This window comes from Eretmochelys imbricata, chromosome 2, assembly GCF_965152235.1.
Source record: "Eretmochelys imbricata isolate rEreImb1 chromosome 2, rEreImb1.hap1, whole genome shotgun sequence".
Lineage (NCBI taxonomy): Eukaryota > Metazoa > Chordata > Testudines > Cheloniidae > Eretmochelys > Eretmochelys imbricata.
In genome coordinates, this window is record NC_135573.1 from 61,274,604 (window position 1) to 61,294,086 (window position 19,483).

The 19,483-nt window shown below is 41.3% G+C and overlaps 1 protein-coding gene across 3 annotated transcripts in view; it reads left to right on the forward strand.

Moving 5' to 3' along the window:
* The first annotated feature begins 267 nt into the window (after positions 1-267).
* Positions 268-19,483, forward strand: part of VCPIP1 (valosin containing protein interacting protein 1) — a 40,041-nt gene continuing 20,825 nt past the window's right edge. For all 3 annotated transcript variants that reach the window (XR_013345133.1, XM_077810191.1, XM_077810190.1), the window contains exons 1-2: positions 268-3,114; positions 11,467-11,553. Coding sequence is in view for 2 of the 3 variants with exons in the window: in XM_077810191.1 (XP_077666317.1) it covers positions 435-3,114; positions 11,467-11,553 (2,767 nt within the window). In the remaining variant the exon portion in view is untranslated. The remainder of the gene's footprint in view (positions 3,115-11,466; positions 11,554-19,483) is intronic.

Consider the following 19,483-nt stretch of genomic DNA (forward strand, 5'->3'; position numbering starts at 1 on the left):
TGGCCGACCCGGTGACCAATACAAAAGACTACATCTCCCAGAAACCATTGGGAGCTAATCTTGCCTACCTCTCCTCCCTCCCGTCCCTTTCCCAACGCATTGCATGACGGTACTTGTAGTTCTGGAACTACCCAATCTCCTATTCCCCAAACCCTGGCCCCTCTCCACAGAGAAGACTACAATTTCCGGCTGGCTGAGCGACGTCGCGCCTGCGCCGTCTGCGTGGAAGGCCGTTGCATTGCGGGCAACGGCCGGGGCAGTGAAGAAGCAGTAAGCGCTGGTGCCGGTGGCTTGCTTCCGCGTTCCGTGGGGGGCTCGCTGCGCCGCGGTTGGGGGAAAGGGCGGAATCTGTCGGGCTCCGGCCGTTACCCGAGGCGAGGGGATGAGCTTGTGAGGGGAGAGAACCTAGGGGGGAGACTGCTCACTGCGGAGCGATGTCTCAACCGCCGCCGCCGCCGCTGCCTCCTCCGCCTCCTCAGCAGCAGCAGCAGCAGCCTGTCTCGAAAAAGCGGGACCGGCGCATCTTCTCCGGAACCTGTCCGGACCCCAGCTGCCAGGCGCGCCTGTTCTTCCCGGCCCACGGGCCGCTGAGCAGCGGCAGCATCGAGTGCACGGACTGCGGGCAGCGCCACGAGCAGCGGCAGCTGCTGGGGGTGGAGGAGGTGACGGATCCGGACCTGGTGCTGCACAACCTGCTGCGGAACGCGCTGCTGGGGGTGAGCGGCGGGGGCCCCCCCAGGAAGAACACGGAGCTGGTCAAAGTTATGGGCCTGTCCAACTATCACTGCAAGCTGCTCTCCCCCATCCTGGCTCGCTATGGCATGGACAAGCAAACGGGCAAGGCCAAGCTTCTCACCGAGATGAACCAGGGGGATGTCTTTGACTGTGCCCTCTTGGGCGACCGTGCCTTTCTCATCGAGCCTGAGCATGTCGACACTATGGGCTATGGCAAGGACCGCTCTGGCAGCCTCCTCTACCTGCATGACACCCTGGAGGACATCAAGAAAGCCAACAACAGCCAGGACTGCTTGATCCCTGTTCATGTGGATGGTGATGGCCACTGCCTGGTCCATGCTGTCTCACGGGCACTGGTGGGCAGGGAGCTGTTCTGGCATGCGCTCCGGGAGAACCTGAAGAAGCACTTCAAGGAGAACCTGAGCCGCTACAAGGCTCTCTTCCACGACTTCATTGACGCGGTAGAGTGGGAGGACATAATCAATGAGTGTGACCCTTTGTTTGTCCCTCCAGAAGGTGTGCCATTGGGTCTGCGAAACATTCACATCTTTGGTTTGGCTAATGTGCTTCACCGGCCCATCATCCTGCTGGATTCCTTGAGTGGAATGCGTAGTTCTGGAGATTACTCAGCCACTTTCCTCCCTGGGCTGGTACCGGTAGAGAAATGCATGGGAAAAGATGGCATGTTGAACAAACCTATCTGTATTGCATGGAGTAGCTCTGGACGTAACCATTATATTCCTCTGGTTGGAATAAAAGGTGCTGCTTTACCTAAACTGCCTATGAAATTACTTCCTAAAGCTTGGGGAGTTCCTCAGGATCTCATCAAAAAGTACATCAAACTGGAGGAGGATGGTTGTGTGATTGGAGGAGATAGAAGTTTGCAAGACAAATACTTACTGAGGCTGGTTGCTGCAATGGAAGAAGTTTTCATGAATAAGCATGGTATTCATCCCAGTTTAGTAGCTGATGTACATCAGTATTTTTACAGAAGGACTGGTGTAATAGGAGTTCAGCCTGAAGACGTTACTGCAGCTGCCAAAAAAGCAGTGATGGACAACCGCCTTCACAAGTGTCTAATCTGTGGTGCCCTTTCAGAGCTTCATGTTCCTCCAGAGTGGTTGGCTCCAGGAGGGAAACTGTACAACCTGGCCAAAAGTACCCATGGCCAGCTGAGGCCTGACAAAAATTACAGCTTCCCTCTGAACAGTTTGGTGTGCTCTTATAATTCTGTGAAGGATGTCCTGGTACCAGACTACAGTCTGAGTAGTTTGACTGCTTGTAACTGGTGTCATGGTACCTTGGTGCGTCGTGTCAGGGGAGATGGATCTGTTGTGTATCTGGATGGGGACAGAACTAATGCTAGATCCACTGGTGGCAAATGTGGCTGTGGATTCAAACACTATTGGGATGGTAAAGAATATGACAATCTCCCTGAAGCCTTTCCTATTACTTTAGAATGGGGTGGAAGAGTGGTGAGAGAGACTGTATATTGGTTCCAGTATGAAAGTGATACAACTCTTAACAGTAACGTGTATGATGTTGCAATGAAACTTGTTACCAAACATTTTCCTGGTGAATTTGGTAGTGAGATTCTTGTTCAGAAAGTTGTTAATACAATATTACATCAGACTGCCAAAAAGAACCCTGATGATTATACTCCTGTAAATATTGATAGCGCTCATGCGCAAAGAGCTGATGATCTACAAGGACAAGACTTAGATTCGCAACTTCCAACCAAAATTATTCTCACTGGACAGAAAATGAAAACTTTGCACAAGGAAGAGTTAAATATGAGTAAAACTGAAAGAACTATTCAACAGAACATTGCAGACCAGGCTTCTGTAATGCAGAAACGGAAAACTGAAAAATTAAAACAAGAACAAAAAGGGCAACCTAGGACTACTTCCCCTGGCACTGTTCGTGATGGGCCATCATCTGCTCCTGCTACGCCTACAAAGAGCCCTTATTCCCCAACTTCCACAAAAGAAAAGAAGATCCGAATAACAACAAATGATGGGCGACAGTCTATGCTTACATTGAAGTCCACAACCACATTCGTGGAGCTGCAGGAAAGTATAGCCAGAGAATTTAATATTCCTCCATACTTGCAATGTATTCGCTATGGCTTTCCTCCCAAAGAGCTTCTGCCACCCAAGGAAGGAATGGAAAACGAGCCAGTTCCCTTGCAGCATGGTGATAAAATAACTATAGAGATCTTCAAAGGTAAGGAAGAAGGCAGTCAGTCTACTTCAGCACCCTCAACCCATGCTGTGAAACGTGAAGATGTTGCAGTAACCAGTAAAATATCTTCCAAGGAGTTGCAAGAGCAAGTTGATAAAGAAATGTACTCATTGTGTCTTCTAGCAACATTAATGGGTAAGACTAACTTTAATTTGTATTTAATTTGCCTTGTGAGGTATCTATAGTTCATATTTTTTTTTTTTAACACAATACAGAAAATACCTTCTACTCTGTGTCTTTGTGGAGCCCTCTCTGAGCTCATTCTGTTTTTTTCCCCCAATCCCTTCTGAAGGTAAGATGTGGTGTATACATAAGTTACTCTTCCCACCCCCACCCAGACTTCAGAGGATGCAAGGATGGATGTAGGCTAATGGGATGAGAAGAAAATAGTGAGCTTTTGTTTAATTGGAAGTTTGGATGCTACCTAAACTCTTAATTTTGTACAGAGATAAAGCCTTACAGCTTGCCATACAAAAGGTTGCGCTGGTCAGTTAAGTCAATGCAACATTGCACCTTAGACTAAGTTGGTGCAACTTTATATGTAGACTGAAACATAGTGAGGAACAGTAGTTTAGTATTGTAATTGGCTTAATGTAAGCAGAGGAGAAGCAATAGATAGCAAAGAAAGAAGCTGAATATATTTGAGTCCCAAATTAACCAGTAAGTTGGAGAAGCTTCACTTGAAAACAGTTGAAAAATGTGAATCTGAGGTAGTCATAATGCCAGAAGAAGGGACTCTTCTCTGCTTCCTTTTTCTTGTCATCTTATTTTCATTTTTCCTAAGTGGGCTCAGATGACTCAAGTGTTTTTCAATGTTACTCTCCCTTCCTGATGTCTAAACTTACTCTTCTAGTGGCTGACAAGAAAGACTGTTTCTAGTACTGTTAGTTTTTATTTTTCCTTTCTTCTATTTATTTCTGTTTTTCTCTTCTGTTCTGCCTCCTCTTTCCCATTCTCTGCTCTGTTTTTGTCCCACTAATGTAGCAGTGTGCTAAGCTGAAATGGCTTTGCATAACTCAGTGCAACAATTCCTCTTACTTATTTCCAGGAAGTACAATGTTCACTGTAGTACATTAGCTGGACAAGCACACAGAATAGTAATATTTCGAGTGTTTGTTTGGAATGGGCCTTCTCCTTTGCTTTAGGGAATTAGTTTGGCTAATAGAAAGTAAAACGTGATATTTAAAAACAAAACAATTTCATAATCGGAGAGTGCAGTGACAGAGGCCTACACCTTATTATTTTCATTTCTTATGAGTCTGACTACACCCAGATCTCCTGTATGATAGCATTTTGAACCACTAGCTGAGACATTAGGTTGTCCTATGTGTCTCAAGGGCCCATTTTGGAATAGTCTGATTAAAAACTCCTTTCCTTTAAGATGGAGCCCTAAAATACCCACTCAGAATGTATAACAAGATCCCCAGAAAATACTCTTGAAAATGCAGTGATAACTGACACTCAAAAAAGCACTCTGGCATTTCACATTTGTTCCAATGATTTCTGTATCAAACCTGCTTTGTTTACAAGTAAATAGTGTTAAATTGTGAACACTGCAAGCTCAGCCTGGGATCAGAGACTACATCACTAGTTCAAGATTCTGCATTTGGAGCTTTGTTAACAGTTTTATTGATGAACAAGCTAGAAAAAGAATCCAGCTCACTCTCTTATGGCTGTATTCTCTTTTCAGTGTTAATAGAATAAATGGTAGCAGACACATTTTTTTCTCTAAAAAGTAAACAGCTATGACCGATTACACAGAACAAAGTCATTGAGTAAGATGCTATTTTTACATAGTTACTCTTCTGATCAAAACCATACTTTATTCTAATGACTTCTGGAGAGAATTTGTGCTGACAACTGACTGCTTGCTACTCTATTACAGCTCTATTATTAGTTCCATTCATTAATTGATCAGGCAGCTAAGACTTCAAACAATGTTATGAAAACAATTCTTTTAATTTCTCACAGGAAAAGTGTGTAGTATTCTTGGGATGCAGGGGACTGTGAGCATTTCAGATGTGATGCTTTCAGCCATCATGCTATATAAATGATAGTTGCCACCTAGCTACAGTATTACAAAGTCTCAAGAGTCTGTGCTTCTCTTATTACAGAGTGAGAGAGGATAGCATAATATTTGCTCTTGCCAATAAAATCCGATGGACTTGGATTAGACGAGGTAGAGAGAGAAAAGACATGCCTGAAAATTATGTTTTACATTTTCATGCTTACAAGGAAAATCCATTTTGGAAAATCTGTTGTTGGTCTTTCTGGATGCTGGAAAACTTTTCTTCAACACTGGGGGAAACCATGTCCAGGCTTTTTAATGGAAGGAGCACCAGTTCAGCCTATCTGAGTGACTGAAAGCTCTCTTTTTGGTGCAAGTATTTCTAGATCAACAAGTTAATTAAAGATCTTGACCAGCGATCTCTGGAGCATTTATGCTTATGCTGTGTTCAACTAACTTCTAAATTGTGATGTTTTTTACAGAACTTTAAACTGGACACTTTGCATTATTATTTTTTTGGACTTTTGCTTTATGCTTTATATCTGATCTGTGAAAAATTGGCCCTGGCTTTCTCCCCCGTTTTTGCCTGGCTTGAAATTTAGAAGCCCACACCACACACAGGAACTACTTTCTGTTCCCAAAGACCTACTCTAAACACAAGAGTTGCGGTTTAACCAAAGGTATCTTTTTAAACCAATTTAGTTTAACCATTGCAAAACCCTTTGTGTTCTCTCACAAGTCAGGTTTAAACCTATTTAGATGGGTTTGGCTTGTGCTGGTAAATTAGCAGGTGTTGGATAAGCGGATATAACCAGGTTTAAACTACTAAGTGTGTCAATATAGGGGCTTGTACTAGTTTAACTAAACTGATTTTAAAACTGATTTTAGTTAAAGTGAGGCAACTTCTTTGTGTAGACAGGCCTAAACTGAAAGCTCAAGTAGCTGATTTTTGTTTTGTGTCCTCTCCTCCCAGTGCATGAACTGACTGTTGGGGTGTCATTGAAAAAAAAATATATATATATATATATATAAAAAAAAATAAATATAGGTTAGGCTGCCTCATTTCTGTTGTTGAAAGAAAGCAGGTGCATATACTTCCTGAGAATACAATGCTGTCATTCTTGCAGCCATATCTGAAGTTGAAGTGCAGAAGTCTATTCTTAAGGAATCCATAACCACTGTGTAATCAGCATACTCCAACATATTACTACGAGTATCATCTCTGATATGTGGAGTCCTGAGGGAGTTTCTAAATCCTATTGTGTGATCTGCCAGATTAATATGCTGTTTTATTAAACCCATCTTCTGAGCATTGAAAAGAACCTAACCCAGCAACACAGGACAAATGTATAGACCCCAAAGGTAACTTGCTAATACTTGAATTGCAAATAGCATTACAGTGCCACTAAAATGAGTCTATGTCCAGATGTGATGATACATTTTCTTCCTCCCATCTGAGATCTGTTCATTAAAACATCACAATCCTTTCATATGTTTCTTCCTATGGCTGACACTACTATGGTGTGAGCTCTCTTCTCCATCCTTGTGCTTCCCTGATATATAGTCCTTGTTAATGTTACATAAAAGAGCATATAAACTAAGCAGCTCCTTTGCTGCAGTGCTTCAAAAATCCATTTGCATGGGGCAAACAGGAATCTTTCCTGGCTGAATGCCATTTAATTCTGCAAAATCAAAGCTTTTAGTTTAAAAAGTTTCAAGTTCTTAAGAGACTGTGGAAAGAATAGAACCTTCCAAATATGAACAGAGTATAAAATGATACAGTACTGTCTGTCTTAAGCCTTACACAGCTATAATGCCTGCATTGCTGCTGGTCATAGTGTTCCCAAGCTGCAGCAGAGTCAAAATTATATTTCATTAGTTATCAATGTATTAGTTACTCAGAACCCTGTGGGCAACCATGATTTCAGCTTGCTGCTGCTTGGGAAAGCTCTGAGCAGCAGAGGGGTGCTCTGGATCCATAAAGGGTATGTCTACACTTCAATTTAACATCCGTAGTTGGCCCTTGTCAGCTGACTCAGCCTCACAGGGCTAGGGCTAAGGGGCTGTTTAATTGTGGTGTAGCTGTTTGGGCTCAACTAGAGCCCAAGCTCTGTGTCCCACCTCCTCAGAGGGTCCTAGAGCCTGGGCTCCACCGTGAGCCTGTATGTCTGCACCACAATTAAACATCCCCTTAACCTGACCCCTGTGAGCCCAAGTCATCTGACATGGGGCAGCAGCAGATGTTTATCTGTCAAAATTATTTAAAATAAAAAATTGAATTCTGCCAAACCTAAATACAATACAGAATGAACAGTGCACAAATGTTAGTCATTTTAAATTTCAGGAGGCAATTTTTCATCATGATTAGTAGCCTTGGTCCCTAGATTAATTGATACTGTTGTTAATTTTTGAAGCTCTGCCTTGCTGTAATTAATCAATAACTGCACGATGCACTAAATGTGCTATGATTCAGAGGCATTATTCATACTCCTTGCAATTAGACTCTCTTCATACACAATCTAGATAGTTAAAAAAAGAAATAAAAAGGTGGTTAAATTTAACATGAGCAGAATTGTTAGGACCACATCTTAATTAAATGGAAACAGAAGTTTTATTTCCTGGCAGTGTTGTGAACTCAGCAAGAATGCTGTAGTGTGTAGCAACTGGGAAGCAAAACTGATGAGAAACAAAGTGAAACTATTAGGAGTTTTTTACTGACCAAGGTTAATATTCAAAAAATAAATGCAACATATCTTAAGGGTGAAAAGTACATTTAAAATGTTCTTTTTTAATTATATGTTAATGTTAGTAACACAGTAAAGGGAACATTTAAATGTCATCATAATATGCCTTTTTATACAGTGAAGAGCAACTATATGAATTTAATTTTGCTTTTCTTTATAATAGTGCATTAGATAAAGCACAAGTCTGTAGCTTAATGTTTGGTGATATTCAAAAGCACCAATGGGAAATAAATTCAAATCCTTTCGATGCGATTTGGGTTCCTAACTCCCTTATTTTCCTTTAAAAATCCTAGCCTAAATGAAAATGAGTATATATAAAACAAGAATATTTACAGTATTTTTTTAACCTATCCAAGGTTTGGGGTGCACTTAGAGAGATGAGCAACCATCTATGACAGAGGTGGGCAAACTACGGCCCGCAGGCCACATCCAGAGGACGGGTTGGATAGGGCGGCGGGGGGGGCAGTCGGGGCGGAGGGTCCAGGGGAGGTCGGGACAGGGAGGGGTGGATGGGGCAGGAGTCCGGGGGGGGGGAGGGAGAGGGGGCGTCGGCGTCAGGGGGCGAGAAGCAGCGGGGGCTGGGTCACGCCAGGCTGTTTGGGGAGGCAAAGCCTCCCCTAACCAGCCCTCCATACAATTTCGGAAACCCTCAGGCCAAAAAGTTTGCCTGCCCCTGATCGATGAGATGGTTCCATGTTCTTTATGATTAGTAAAAACCAGCCAAAGAGACATTGGGCCCCCATTGACAGTCTCCATCAGTGCTTCACTTGGGATACTAGATATCTGATAGTTTTGAACAGGTATTTAGAATCAAGAAACACTCGTCTTGATTTGAAAACCTCATCAACTACCAGCCCTTCTCAAACTTCCTCTTACCTCTTTTTTTTTTTTTAAGTAGGGGGAGCTTTTTATAGCTGCAATATAGCAGACATATAGTTAAGGTTGCATAAATATTTTTCATTGTAAAGGGCATGTATGAGTTGCATATAACTTTCACCTGCCAGGATGAAGTTTGCCAGTTCTGGTCTCAGCCAGAGGATGACCTCTGGAACATTTGCGCAAAAAACACAGTTCAGCCTTTGACTACAAAGAGTACAGAAAATACACTTTTTTTTAAGTGAGTTTGTTTAAGAAGTGCAATGGAATTTGCTGAAGTGTTAAACTGTTTGATTTCAAACTAACATAAAAGCTGATGGATATGGAAGTATGGCATTAAAGCCATTTTATCTGGTCACAGTCTATTTTAGTTCATATACATTCTGCAACCTTATTGATTAAAATTTGGAATATTATCTTGGATTGTTGTCTTTAGAATAGCATTATTATTTATTTGTATTATCATAGCACCTAGGAGTCTGTCATGGACCAGAACCCCAATGTGCTAGGCGTTGTACAAACAGAACAGAAAGACACTCTCTACCCCAAAGAGCTTACAGTGTCATAGTTCATGATCATGGCAAAGCTGTGAGTTGTAAATATCAGATCGTTTTTCTACTGGCTGCTAACATTTTTGTTCAGGTAACTTAAGGGCTTGTCTACACTGGCACTTTACAGCGCTACAACTTTCTTGCTCAGGGGTGTGAAAAACATCCCCCTGAGCGCTGCAAGTTTCAGCGCTGCAAAGTGCCAGTGTAGACAGTGCACCAGCACAAGGAGCTGCGCTGGTAGCTGTTCCTCTCTTGGAGGTGGGGTTTTTTTAATAGCACTGGGAGAGCTTTCTCCTAGTGCTATGTTGCGCTGCCCTAACACTTGCCTAGATATAGCTATACTGTGTTAGCACTTTAAAAGTATGGCAGATTTGTGGAGCTGCATTGCAGGAACTGTGAAATCTTCTAATATAATTGCTTCTGAAAGAGTAGTGGCAGCTTCTCTGATTGAAAGGATTTTTTAAAAAAATAGGAGAGAAAATATTTGAACAGAAGCAATAATGTGTCATCCTATTTGTTGGCTGAGAGAACCGAGGCTTTCTGGCTCAACTCAATGGCATTTCTATCTATTTGTAACATGATAATTTTTGAACAGTACATCTAATCAATTCCAAAATTTCAGGGAATGGTCTAGGCATCAGTTGTCAGACTCCAATTGTATTTTGTGAAAATCAGAAAAAGCAAAGGGTGGGTGTGGACACATTGAGCATTAGCTTCAACCCCCTCTGTAAGGGTCTATAGATCACAGCCATTAACAACTTCTAGCATAACAATACCTCACCATCTCAACTCTGCCTCCCTTCCCAGTAGTTTTAAAATGCTGCCACTCTACATGATATTCTCTCCCAAACAGAAAGAAAAGAAATAAAAATGGGAGTGGAGGAGAAAGTAGGACTGGGAGAATGGGACATGCGTGGAGCCCCTGTCCACCCATTATGCCCACCTGGCATAATGGGTGACCCATAGAACACCTGCCATGTGGTGAAGAAGGGAGCTCTTAGCATGGGTAGGTTGGGAGGGAATTGCAGGGAGTCCCTGAAATTAAGGGGATGGGAGGTTAGCACACATGAAGCTTGTGAACAAGGCGGGACGTGGAGGAATGCAAGAAGCACCTGGTGTGGGCAATGAGCTCAGCCTAAAGAAGCTATGAAGTATGTGACTCTCTAGTTTACCTTACTTTGCATTTTAGCTTGTATCTCCTACTGACTGAAAAAGTATTGAAGGGTGATATTTTATGGCATGTTTCATGCATACTGTCTCCCCAAATAGCAGATATAGTTAACTTATTTCCTTGGTGCTATTTATTATTTGACATTGCTTCAGCTGACAGGATTTGATGGAGATTTAAGACAGAGAAATACATGGCTGTTTATGATGCAAGATCTGCAGAAGAAGGCTCTTACACTGTCTTTTTTTCTTTTTAAGTCTCTGAATACTTTTCCATTTCACTTTTTTAGAATGTTCAGTACCAAGTAAAAAAAGTGAATTATCTCTCTCAAAAAAAAATCAGTTGTCCAGTTAGTTTGTTTCTGGGTCAGAAGATTGGGTTCAAGTTCCACTCTAGAATTTGGGCTGATACTAAATATAGATAGGGCAGTAATAATGTCAGTTGACCTAGTTGGTCACAGTACAATGCTAATTAAATTGCTTCTTGTTCCTATGAGGCAGGTAAGTGGTTGGCATTTTCCTTATTTTGCAGATGGGAAATAGAAGCAGAGAGATTAACTGACTTGCCAGGCTCCCTTCATAAATCATTGGCAGAGCTGGGACCAGAAGCCAGTGTTTTTGGGATTCCAGACCCTTGCATGGTCCTGTTAGACTAGGTTGCTTCTCTACAGTCCTAAGAGGTGGCCTGTTAAAGGTGGCATCCTTTAAATGAGATATAAAATCATGCCACCTGAGTTACGAGATGGCTGGGACAGCAGGGTTAATGTTTCCTTTCTATTTGTGTTCTTAAGTGTGACAAGTACTTGTGTCGGGACTGTTGGTAAAATTTTTCAAAACGTCCTAAGTGACTTGGAGTCCTAAAGCTTATTGATAGGACTTAAGTTCCTAAGTCACTTAGACACTCTTGACAGTGCTTAATTTGTAATGAAAGAAGTGCCAGGGCTCAAGCAATTTTTTTACATTCATAACTGATGCAGCGAGCCCAGAGGTGCCAGAGTTATGAACGGCCAAGCCTAGAGGTGTTGGGACTCAGCCCTGGTAAGCCCTGGCATAAATTAAACACTGACTATTGAAAATTTTACCCTGTATCACTAAACATGACTGCTTGCTTCTAACTTTTACTCTATTTTTTGTCTTACAGGAGAAGATGTTTGGTCATATGCAAAGGGGCTTCCTCACTTGTTTCAGCAGGGTGGGGTGTTCTACAGCATAATGAAGAAAACTACGGGTACAGTTTGTTTCTAACTTTGAGGTTAAAATTATTAAAATCTTGGCATGAATCTTCTCAAATCATGAAAAATGAGAAAATTGATACTGAGGTGTTTGCACCTCGAGCATCCTTAATTTGTATTTTTAAATATAGCCAAGATCTTGGACTGCACTGCCATAACACTTTCTTTCAATTTAGTAATGCCATATCAACTTCTAGTGCTCCCTCATTTCTTAGAATAAATTAAATGGAAAAAATTAGTAAAGTTCCAAAATGGGGGACAATGAAGTAAAAAGCATGCTATTTGAGAAAACAACATTTTAAACAATATATTCAGGTTAAAATTATTTAAATCTGTAGGACTTCACGCATCAAAAATTTAGATCTGTGACTGCTGAACCATGGAAATTCCAGAGCCTAGGCTTGGAACTTGCATGTCTAGATGCTGATGTCTAGATGTGTCCAAAAAGCCAGGGTTTAGCAAGTCTTTTTGTTTGCTCTGTTTTAAAAACATAATTAATATGCACCAGGTACATATTAACTTTCTTTCACTATCTTTAACACAGGAACTGCAACCATATAAACTGAACCAACCGGTAGTTGGTTTTCATGGTAGCTTGAATAAATGCTTCTGTTTCTTCAAATGCTACTTTGTAATTTTTTAGAGTAGGGGTTCTCAGCATATGGGTTGTGATTCACAAAAGGGGTTACCAACAGTTGTTTGTAGGATTACAAACTGGCTCCGGTTCTTTGTTAGTCATGTGGAGCAGATTTGTTTAGTCACTTGAAATCAGTCTTTCTCGGTCATGGAAACAGCCCTTCTGAATTTCTGCAAGAAACTTTCTCCTTAAAATGGCATGGCACTTGGCAGGATTCTGAAATTCTTACATCTTAGAAGGGGAACCAGCTATAAGTGGCTAAGTGTTAAGAGTATGAAAATCCCATAGAATCTGGACCAAATCACACCTCCATTGTGACCACCCATGCTTCCCCCTCAAAGTATTGATTCAACTGGAACGTTAGCACTTCAGAGTCTGCAGCCGCATTTTATACTGCTGCTTAGGTTGCAGAAGAAACCAGCAGTGAAGAGGAAACCCCAACATTGATGGCCAACGGAACACTGTTTTTGGCCTTTTCTGTAACTTCCCTACATTCTTACTAATAGAAGTTCTGTGCTCAGATGCCATAGTGATGGGCACAATGTAGGAACCTAAAGATAGTCTATATGACTAAATAATACTTATTTTAAAACTTAATCTGGGTATAATAAAGTAATTATGTATGGGATGCTTTCCAGTAGCAGTAAGCCTGCTAATTGTGTAAAATATTTTGAGGTTATGAATGTTGGTAGCTGTTCCCAGCGAAATTATACAGTCATGAAGGAAAGTTACCCAGAGTATTCATTCTAAAATTGTCTCTGTACAGCTATGTATAGGGCCCTACCAAATATATGGTCTATTTTGGTCAAATTCATGGTCATGGGGTTTTACAAATCGAAAATTTCATGATTTCAGCTATTTACATCTGAAATTTCATGGTTTTGTAATTGTAGGTGTCCTGACCCAAAGAGGAGTGTGGGCGGGGGAAGGGTGACCAGGTTATTATAGGAGGGCTTGCAGTACTGCTACCTTTAGCAGCTGGAGAGTGGCGGCTGTTGGCTGGGAGCCCAGCACTGAAGGCAGAGCCGGCACCAGCAGCAGCAGTGCAGAAGTAAGGATAGCATCGTATGGTATTGCCACCCTTACTTCTGCGCTGCTGCCTGCAGAGCTGGGCCATTGTCAGCAGCCACCACTCTCCGGCTGCCCAGCTCTGAAGGCTGTAGCGCAGAAGTAAAGGTGGCATGGTATGGTATTGCCACCCTTATTTTTGCACTGCTGCTGGCAGAGCGCTGCCTTCAGAGCTGGGTGCCTGGCTCTGAAGGGAGCACAGAAGTAAGGGTGGCAATACTGTGATGCCCCTAAAATAACCTTGCAACTCCCTTTTGGGTCAGGACCCCCAATTTGAGAAAAATTGGTTTCCCCTGTGAAATGTGTATAGTATAGAGTAAAAGCACGCAAAAGACCAGCTTTCATGGTCCGTGGTGTGTTTTTCATGGCCATGACTTTGGTAGGGCCCTAGCTATGTATCTCCAGTTAAGCTTCCTGAGCTGCATAATTAAGGAAAATAGTTTCTGTATGTTAGCTGCTCTTCTTTGCTGAATGCAAGATAACTGGGTTTAAATGCCATGGTTTTCACAGCTTTGCATGGCATGAGGCTGCAGTCTGAGGAAATAGTGATTTTTTTTTTTCTTTCTTATATAAAGGCTTTCAAAGTTCTGTTCTTCGTGCTCTAAAATGCATAGGTGATATTGTTAATTCGTTTCCATATATGAAGTGGATGTTCTTGTATTGTTGGAAATTCCACTAATTTGATATGCTGAAGACCAAAGCAAGCAGATAGAACAAATTTATATTCTTCAGAAACTAATTTTAGAATCTGAGAAAACAGCTTTCTACAAGGGAAATAATGTTTCCTTTTGAGAAGTTATGCTATTAATAGTACCTGATTCTCTTTAAGTTCCTTCTCTGAAATATTAGTATTTTCTTCCCCAAGTCTTTGCACTCAGAGTACAACTTAATTCTTGTGGCATCATCTCGATTAGCACTCATTCTTCTGCTTTCTCACCACTCGATTTATTTCTAGATTCTGTTTTACTAATTTCCGCTAAACTCTTGATTCTGGGTTGAAACAGCTGTACCACATCAATCATCTCTTCGTTGTATGTTAAATACATGTTTATCATAGTGTATAGAAAAATGTGTTTTTGCTTTGAGACAGCCCTGCAACAATGAGCATGATTTATGATTAATAAACTCACACAACTCATCCCATACTCTTCTACAGAAATCTGTAAAGTTCATTAATGCTTCAGTGATATTTCATGCCCATTATTTTCAACTTAATTCTTGGTCTCTTTCTGGTTTTCCATCTTTCTGCATGTTTAATCTATGCTGTGGAGAATGGTATATTTTGTGTAGCTTGTGAATTTGTTTTAACAATGGCTGATGGAGAGGACATTTCTGGGCAATTATAGAATCACAGAATCGTAGGACTGCAAGTGACCTCAAGAGGTCTAGTCCAGTCCCCTGTGCTCGTGGCAGGACTAAGTATTATCTAGACCATCCCTGACATGTGTTTGTCTAACCTGCTCTTAAAAATATCCAATGAAGGAGATTCCACAATCTCCCTAGGCAATTTATTCCACTTTAACCACCCTGACAGGAAGCTTTTTCTAATGTCCAACTTATACCACCCTTGCTGCAATTTAAGCCCATTGCTTCTTGTCCTATCCTCAGAGGTTAAGGAGAACGATTTTTCTCCCTCTTCATTGTAACAACCTTTTACGTACTTGAAAACTGTTATCATATTCACTGTCTGTCTTCTCTGCTTCAGACTAAACAAACACAATTTTTTCAATCTTCCCTCATATGTCATTATTTTCTAGATCTGTAATAATTTTTGTTGCTCTTCTCTGGACTTTCTCCAATTTGTCCACATCTTTCCTGAAATATGGCACCCAGAACTGGACACAATACTCCAGCTGAGGCCTAATCAGTGCAGCATAGAGGAGAAGAATTGCTTCTTGTCTTGTTTACAACATTCATGCTAGTACATCCCAGAATGATATTTGCTTTTTTTGGGACAGTGTTACACTATTGACTCATATTTAGATTATGATCCACTATGACCCCAGATCCCTTTCTGCAGTACTCCATCCTATGCAGGTTTCAGGGTGGTAGCAGTGTTAGTCTGTATCAGCAAAAACAACGAGGAGTCTTTGTGACACCTTAGAGACTAACAAATTCACTTGAGCATAAGATTTCATGGGTTAAAACCCACTTCATCAGATGCATGGAGTGGAAAATACAGTAGAAAGGTATAAATAAACACAGCATATGTAAAGATGGGAGTTGCCTTACCAAGTGGGGAGTCAGTGCTAACGAGCCAGTTCAATTAAGGTGGAAGTGGGCTATTCTCAACAGTTGACAAGAAGGGAGGAAAAATCACTTTTGTAGTGCTAATGAGTTCAATGTAATCAAGGTGGCCCATATCAAACAGTTGACAATAAGGTGTGAGTATCAGCAGGGGGAAAATTAGTGTTTGTAGTGACCCATCCACTCCCAGTCTTTATTCAGGCCTAATTAGATGGTGTCCAGATTGCAAATTAATTCTAGTTCTGAAGTTTCTCGTTGGAGTCTGTTTTTGAAGTTTTTTTTGGTGAAGAATTACCACTTTTAAGTCTGTTATTGAGTGTCCAGGGAGATTGAAGTGTTCGCCTACTGGTTTTTGAATGTTATAATTCTTGATGTCAGATTTCTGTCCATTTATTCTTTTGTATAGAGACTGTCCAGTTTGGCCAATGTATCTGGCAGAGGGGCATTGCTGGCACATGATGGCATATACCACATTGGTAGTCATTTCCCATTTTGTATTTATGCAGCTGATGGTTCCTTCCTGAGTGGAGTGTTTTGCATTTGTCCTTATTGAATTTCATCCTGTTTACTTCAGATCATTTTCCAGTTTGTCCAGATCATTTTGAATTTTAATCCTATTCCCCAAAGCACTTGCAACCCCTCCAATCTTGGTATCTTCTGCAAACTTTAAGTGTACTCTCTGACATTATCTAAATCATTGATGAAGATATTGAACAGAACCGGACCCAGAACTGATCCCTGTGAGACCCCACTTGATATGCCCTTCCAGCTTGTCTGTGAACCACTGATAACTACTCTCTGGGAATGGTTTTCCAACCAGTTATGTACCCACCAACGCTTAATTTGTAATGAAAGAAGTGCCGGGACTCAAGCAGTTGTTTTACATTCATAACTCACGCGCCAAGCCCATTGGTGCTGGGGCTATGAACTACCAAGCCTAGAGCTGCTGAGGCTCAGTCCTGGCAAGCCTTGGCACAAATTAAGCTCTGGCACCCACCTTTGAGTAGCTCCATCTAGATTGTATTTCCATAGCTCGTTTATGAGAAGGTCATGTGAGACCATATTAAAAGGCTTTCTAAAGTCAAGATATACCGTATCTACCACTTTGCTCCTATCCACAAGGCTTGTTACCCTATCAAAGAAAGCTGTTAGGTTGGTTTGACACTATTTGTTCTTGACAAATCCATGCTGACTGTTACTTATTATCTTCTAGGTGTTTGCAAATTGATTGCTTAATTATTAGTTCCATTATCTTTCTGGGTACTGAAGTTAAGATGACTTGTCTGTAATTCCCTGGGTTGTCCTTATTCCCCTTTTTATAGATTGGCACTGAATTTACCCTTTTCTAATCCTCTGGAATCTTTCTGGTCTTCCATGACTTTTCAAAGATAATCGCTAATGGCTCAGATATCTCCTCAGTCAGCTCCTTGAGTATTCTAGGATGTATTTCATCAGGCCCTAGTGACTTGAAGACATCTAACTTGTCTAAGTAATTTTTAAGTTGTTCTTTCTTTATTTTAACCTCTGATCCTATCTCATCTTCACCGGCATTCTCTATGTTAGACGTCCAATCACTACTAACCTTTTTGGTGAAAACTGAAACAAAAAAGTCATTTAGCATTTCTGCCATTTCCACAGTTCCTGTTATTATTGTTCCTTCTTCATTAATAACCACCTGGAATTGAGGGCCTGCGTTAAAGCCAAACACCAACTGGTGATTAACTGACAGGAAACGCCTGACCCAGAAGTCACTATTGCCAACTAAGGAAACATGAAAAGAAAGTGAGAGGAGACACAACTTTTGTATTTGAATGTTGCTGCATTACCATGAATTATTTTTCCAGTATTAGTGTCTAAGAAGGTAGGCAAATGGGATAAGTATTAACATTAAATTACAAATAACGCTTTGAAGTGGTATGAATATTTTAAATTGCTATGGTTATGTAACTAGTAATACACAGTGAAGGAACTTACTCCTTTGTGCGAGCGAGGGAAGTTGAAGCTGTAACTTTTGTATCATCAGTTCACTGGAGAAACAGGAGTGCATGTATTTTTAAGTTCTGTAAGTGATAGTAATACAAAATCAAGTTTTATAGTAGAGTATAAATACTGTTAATCTCTCAGATCCTATCCATGGCCTTTCAAACCGCAGGACTACCTATTCAGAGTTAATAGTCTGTTATGGAAATATTCTTAAAACTAGATGAGAGGTACAGAAACAGGGAAGAAAGAACTCAAACATATGAACTGTTTCTTGAACTGCATAGCTCCGTATTTCATCAGGCTTACCTCTGGAACAATCCTGTCATCCAGAAATGAGCGTAATGTCTCTGGGTCCATATACGCTCCAGATGAGTGATCTTCAGTAGGTTAGGGAAGAACCCATTCAAGTTGAGAGATTTGGGAAATATCATGAGCATGTGTGTTAGAGGCCTCTTATTTTCATGTCAAGAACCTGACACTATTGATTTATTTGTGTGTGTGTGTGTGTGTGTGTATATGTATTTGTGTGTGTGTATATGTATCTCCAGGTGTGTTAAGTCTGACTGCGCTGTAGGAAAGACAGAGATGTTTAATTCCTGAAACCCTTAGAGGCCACTGAGGAGGGTAACAATTTGAGGCCAAATTCTGCTCTTGGTTATTTGTGAAGGTGTGTATCTCCCATTGGCATCATGGGAGTTGTGTGCATGTAGCTCTTCTGAAGACCGAATTTGGCCTGCCATCTCTCTGCAGCTGCAGGTCTCTGGACCAGTAGCAATGGAGGGTATTTTCAGCCAAATAGGCCCTTATATTGACTAACTTGATCTGTAATAAGTGATCATCTTTTTATACTTGTCATCATCTTTCCTGTGTTCAATGTGAAACAATGAATTTAACATATTTAAAATGATTGTAGTGCCTTTTTTGTTGATGCCACCAAAATATTTGCTTGACTTCATTCTGTTTGACATAAAGAAATAGTGGTTTTCTGTATTTTTCTACCCTTGAATAATTTCTGCTTTTTTCCCCAAGAATTGCAAGAGAATATACAGGAAATGCCACAAAAATGCCCATTTTTGCTGCTTTTCTGATATTGTAAATTTTGTAGGTCTAATATGAGAATTGCAGTGAACAGAACTGGCTCAGGCAGTGCTGCAAAGTCTTTGTTGGTGGATGGTCCCTAAGCCACAGGGCCCCACCAGCACTAAAATGCTGTCTTATTGCTCACAGTCCAGCACTACATGTAACACTGAATAGCTCATGCAAGTCTGTTCTGTGGTGACAACTGGAACACTCTGAGAGATCGGGATGTATCCCCTTCTTTCACACAACAGCTTGGAAGCTCAATCAAAATGACTGCATGGCGCTCCAACCTTGCTTGAACCAGCCCTGGCAGGAACACTGCAGAATCAGATGGGCAATGGAGCAGTAGATCACTAAACATAGTTTTATAACATGTCATGTTTCTTAAAAAAACAAAAAAACAAAAAAAACACCTCCCCCCAACACCCCCGCCCCGCTTTGTAGGCTCACTGCATGTAGTGGACTGAGACATCATTCTGTGGCTCAGTGACATTTCTCTTTCTGAGAAAAAGATATTTAACTATTACAATCCATATTCTTGAGGCCTAAATGCTGTCGGGAACACAGCTTACTAAAATCCTCCCACAATTCCAGTGATATAGAAACCTTCCTAATAGCACACACTCCCTGCCCTCCTACTTTAAGTGACTGAGGGTATGTCTACAATGCAGTTTAAAAACCTGCAGCTGGTCTGTGCCATCTGATCTGATCAAAGGGGCTGTTTAATTGCGGTGTAGATGTTCTGGCTCAGGCTAGAGCCCGAGTTCTAGGATCCTGCAAGGTGGGAGTGTCCCAGAGCTCGGACAACTGCCTGAGCCGGAATCTCTACGCTGCAATTAAACAGCTACTTAGGCCAACCGTGGATGTCTAACTGCAGTGTCAGTTGCTGGATTTTTAGATCTACTACAGGT